Below are 5186 nucleotides of genomic sequence, written 5' to 3' on the forward strand. Positions count from 1 at the left end.
GCCCAGCCCGGAGGCGATTGAGCCCAGCACGGAGCTGATTGAGCCCAGCACGGAGGACATTGAGCCCAGCAAGGAGACGATTGAGCCCAGCACGGAAGTGATTTAGCCCAGCATGGAGGAGATCGAGCCCAACACAATGGATGTCAAACACAGCATGGAGGAGATTGAGCCTAGCACGGAGGTGATCGAGCAAAGCATGGAGGAGAGCGAGCCCAGCAAGGACGAGATCGAGGTCAGCATGGAGGAGATGGGGCCAGTATGGAGGAGATCGAGCCCAGCATGGAGGAGATGGAGGCAGCATGGAGGAGATTGGGCCCAGCATGGAGGAGATTGGGCCCAGCATGGAGGAAATTGGGCCCAGCACAGAGGATATCTAGCCCAGCATGGAGCTGATTGACCCCAGTACAAAGGAGATCGAGCCCAGCACGAAGGAGATTGAGCCCAGCACAGAGTTGACTAAGCCCAGCATGGAGGAGATTGAGCCCAACACGGAGGTGATTAAGCCCAGCACAGAGGAGATTGAGCCCAGCATGGAGGCGATTGAGCCCAGCACAGAGGAGATTGAGCCCAGCATGGAGGAGATTGAGCCCAGCACGGGGGAGATTGAGCCCAGCACAGAGGAGATTGAGCACAGCAAGGATGAGATTGTGTCCAACATGGAGGTAATTGAGCCCAGCACAAAGGAGATGGAGGTCAGTATGGAGGCGATTGAGCCCTGCACGGAGGCGATTGAGCCCAGCATGCTGGAGATTGAGCACAGCAAGAAGGAGATCGAGCCCAGCATGGAGCTGATTGAGCCCAGCAAGCTGGAGATTGAGCACAGCATGGAGGCGATTGAGCACAGCATGGAGGTGTTTGAACCCAGAATGGAGGTGATTGAGCCCAGCACGGGGGAGATCGAGTCCAGCATAGAGCTGATTGAGCCCAGCACGCAGGAGATTGAGCCCAGCACGGAGGAGATCGAGCCCAGCATGGCGCAGATCGAGCCCAGCAGGCTGGAGATTGAGCACAGCATGGAGGCGATTGAGCACAGCATGGAGGTGTTTGAACCCAGAATGGAGGTGATTGAGCCCAGCACGGGGGAGATCGAGTCCAGCATAGAGCTGATTAAGCCCAGCACGGAGGAGATTGAGCCCAGCACGGGGGAGATCGAGCCCAGCATGGCGCAGATCGAGCCCAGCACGCTGGAGAGTGAGCACAGCAAGGATGAGATTGTGTCCAACATGGAGGTCATTGAGCCCAGCACAAAGGAGATTGAGCCCAGCACGGAGGAGATGGAGGTCAGTATGGAGGCGATTGAGCCCTGCACGGAGGCGATTGAGCCCAGCATGCTGGAGATTGAGCACAGCAAGAAGGAGATCGAGCCCAGCATGGAGCTGATTGAGCCCAGCAGGCTGGAGATTGAGCACAGCATGGAGGCGATTGAGCACAGCATGGAGGTGTTTGAACCCAGAATTGAGGTGATTGAGCCCTGCACGGGGGAGATCGAGTCCAGCATAGAGCTGATTGAGCCCAGCACGGAGGAGATTGAGCCCAGCACGGGGGAGATCGAGCCCAGCATGGTGCAGATCGAGCCCAGCACGCTGGAGATTGAGCACAGCAAGGATGAGATTGTGTCCAACATGGAGGTAATTGAGCCCAGCACAAAGGAGATTGAGCCCATCACGGAGGAGATAGAGGTCAGTATGGAGGCGATTGAGCCCTGCACGGAGGCGATTGAGCCCAGCATGCTGGAGATTGAGCACAGCAAGAAGGAGATCGAGCCCAGCATGGAGCTGATTGAGCCCAGTACGCTGGAGGTTGAGCACAGCATGGAGGCGATTGAGCACAGCATGGAGGTGTTTGAACCCAGAATGGAGGTGATTGAGCCCAGCACGGGGGAGATCGAGTCCAGCATAGAGCTGATTGAGCCCAGCACGGAGGACATTGAGCCCAGCAAGGATACGATTGAGCCCAGCACGGAAGTGATTTAGCCCAGCATGGAGGAGATCGAGCCCAACACAATGGATGTCAAACACAGCATGGAGGAGATTGAGCCTAGCACGGAGGTGATTGAGCCCAGCATGGAGGAGAGCGAGCCCAGCAAGGACGAGATCTAGGCCAGCATGGAGGAGATGGGGCCAGTATGGAGGAGATCGAGCCCAGCATGGAGGAGATGGAGGCAGCATGGATGAGATTGGGCCCAGCATGGAGGAGATTGGGCCCAGCATGGAGGAGATTGGGCCCAGCACAGAGGACATCTAGCCCAGCATGGAGCTGATTGACCCCAGTACAAAGGAGATCGAGCCCAGCACGAAGGAGATTGAGCCCAGCACAGAGTTGACTAAGCCCAGCATGGAGGAGATTGAGCCCAACACGGAGGTGATTAAGCCCAGCACAGAGGAGATTGAGCCCAGCACGGAGGCGATTGAGCCCAGCACAGAGGAGATTGAGCCCAGCACGGAGGCGATTGAGCCCAGCACAGAGGAGATTGAGCCCAGCATGGAGGAGATTGAGCCCAGCACGGGGGAGATTGAGCCCAGCACAGAGGAGATTGAGCACAGCAAGGATGAGATTGTGTCCAACATGGAGGTAATTGAGCCCAGCACAAAGGAGATGGAGGTCAGTATGGAGGCGATTGAGCCCAGCATGCTGGAGATTGAGCACAGCAAGAAGGAGATCGAGCCCAGCATGGAGCTGATTGAGCCCAGCAAGCTGGAGATTGAGCACAGCATGGAGGCGATTGAGCACAGCATGGAGGTGTTTGAACCCAGAATGGAGGTGATTGAGCCCAGCACGGGGGAGATCGAGTCCAGCATAGAGCTGATTGAGCCCAGCACGGAGGAGATTGAGCCCAGCACGGGGGAGATCGAGCCCAGCATGGCGCAGATCGAGCTCAGCACGCTGGAGATTGAGCACAGCAAGGATGAGATTGTGTCCAACATGGAGGTAATTGAGCCCAGCACAAAGGAGATTGAGCCCATCACGGAGGAGATAGAGGTCAGTATGGAGGCGATTGAGCCCTGCACGGAGGCGATTGAGCCCAGCATGCTGGAGATTGAGCACAGCAAGAAGGAGATCGAGCCCAGCATGGAGCTGATTGAGCCCAGTACGCTGGAGGTTGAGCACAGCATGGAGGCGATTGAGCACAGCATGGAGGTGTTTGAACCCAGAATGGAGGTGATTGAGCCCAGCACGGGGGAGATCGAGTCCAGCATAGAGCTGATTGAGCCCAGCACGGAGGACATTGAGCCCAGCAAGGATACGATTGAGCCCAGCACGGAAGTGATTTAGCCCAGCATGGAGGAGATCGAGCCCAACACAATGGATGTCAAACACAGCATGGAGGAGATTGAGCCTAGCACGGAGGTGATTGAGCCCAGCATGGAGGAGAGCGAGCCCAGCAAGGACGAGATCTAGGCCAGCATGGAGGAGATGGGGCCAGTATGGAGGAGATCGAGCCCAGCATGGAGGAGATGGAGGCAGCATGGATGAGATTGGGCCCAGCATGGAGGAGATTGGGCCCAGCATGGAGGAGATTGGGCCCAGCACAGAGGACATCTAGCCCAGCATGGAGCTGATTGACCCCAGTACAAAGGAGATCGAGCCCAGCACGAAGGAGATTGAGCCCAGCACAGAGTTGACTAAGCCCAGCATGGAGGAGATTGAGCCCAACACGGAGGTGATTAAGCCCAGCACAGAGGAGATTGAGCCCAGCACGGAGGCGATTGAGCCCAGCACAGAGGAGATTGAGCCCAGCACGGAGGCGATTGAGCCCAGCACAGAGGAGATTGAGCCCAGCATGGAGGAGATTGAGCCCAGCACGGGGGAGATTGAGCCCAGCACAGAGGAGATTGAGCACAGCAAGGATGAGATTGTGTCCAACATGGAGGTAATTGAGCCCAGCACAAAGGAGATGGAGGTCAGTATGGAGGCGATTGAGCCCAGCATGGAGCTGATTGAGCCCAGCAAGCTGGAGATTGAGCACAGCATGGAGGCGATTGAGCACAGCATGGAGGTGTTTGAACCCAGAATGGAGGTGATTGAGCCCAGCACGGGGGAGATCGAGTCCAGCATAGAGCTGATTGAGCCCAGCACGCAGGAGATTTAGCCCAGCACGGGGGAGATCGAGCCCAGCATGGCGCAGATCGAGCCCAGCACGCTGGAGATTGAGCACAGCAAGAAGGAGATTGAGCCCAGCATGGAGCTGATTGAGCCCAGCAGGCTGGAGATTGAGCACAGCATGGAGGCGATTGAGCACAGCATGGAGGTGTTTGAACCCAGAATGGAGGTGATTGAGCCCAGCACGGGGGAGATCGAGTCCAGCATAGAGCTGATTAAGCCCAGCACGGAGGAGATTGAGCCCAGCACGGGGGAGATCGAGCCCAGCATGGCGCAGATCGAGCCCAGCACGCTGGAGATTGAGCACAGCAAGGATGAGATTGTGTCCAACATGGAGGTCATTGAGCCCAGCACAAAGGAGATTGAGCCCAGCACGGAGGAGATGGAGGTCAGTATGGAGGCGATTGAGCCCTGCACGGAGGCGATTGAGCCCAGCATGCTGGAGATTGAGCACAGCAAGAAGGAGATCGAGCCCAGCATGGAGCTGATTGAGCCCAGCAGGCTGGAGATTGAGCACAGCATGGAGGCGATTGAGCACAGCATGGAGGTGTTTGAACCCAGAATGGAGGTGATTGAGCCCAGCACGGGGGAGATCGAGTCCAGCATAGAGCTGATTGAGCCCAGCACGGAGGAGATTGAGCCCAGCACGGGGGAGATCGAGCCCAGCATGGCGCAGATCGAGCCCAGCACGCTGGAGATTGAGCACAGCAAGGATGAGATTGTGTCCAACATGGAGGTCATTGAGCCCAGCACAAAGGAGATTGAGCCCAGCACGGAGGAGATGGAGGTCAGTATGGAGGCGATTGAGCCCTGCACGGAGGCGATTGAGCCCAGCATGCTGGAGATTGAGCAGAGCAAGAAGGAGATCGAGCCCAGCATGGAGCTGATTGAGCCCAGCAGGCTGGAGATTGAGCACAGCATGGAGGCGATTGAGCACAGCATGGAGGTGTTTGAACCCAGAATGGAGGTGATTGAGCCCAGCACGGGGGAGATCGAGTCCAGCATAGAGCTGATTGAGCCCAGCACGGAGGAGATTGAGCCCAGCACGGGGGAGATCGAGCCCAGCATGGCGCAGATCGAGCTCA

The 5186-nt window shown here is 57.3% G+C and overlaps 1 protein-coding gene across 1 annotated transcript; it reads left to right on the top strand.

The window, feature by feature from the left end:
• The first annotated feature begins 1979 nt into the window (after window positions 1-1979).
• Window positions 1980-4090, top strand: LOC148146733 (uncharacterized). Its single transcript, XM_087997556.1, has 3 exons — window positions 1980-2048; window positions 2245-2459; window positions 3559-4090. The coding sequence occupies exons 1-3, from the start codon at window positions 1980-1982 to the stop codon at window positions 4088-4090; spliced, it is 816 nt and encodes a 271-aa protein (XP_087853682.1).
• The last annotated feature ends 1096 nt before the right edge of the window (window positions 4091-5186 follow it).

This window comes from Chiloscyllium plagiosum, unplaced genomic scaffold (assembly GCF_037043375.1).
Source record: "Chiloscyllium plagiosum isolate Xiang-an unplaced genomic scaffold, Cpla_swu_hap1 HiC_scaffold_19, whole genome shotgun sequence".
In the NCBI taxonomy this organism is placed as follows: domain Eukaryota; kingdom Metazoa; phylum Chordata; class Chondrichthyes; order Orectolobiformes; family Hemiscylliidae; genus Chiloscyllium; species Chiloscyllium plagiosum.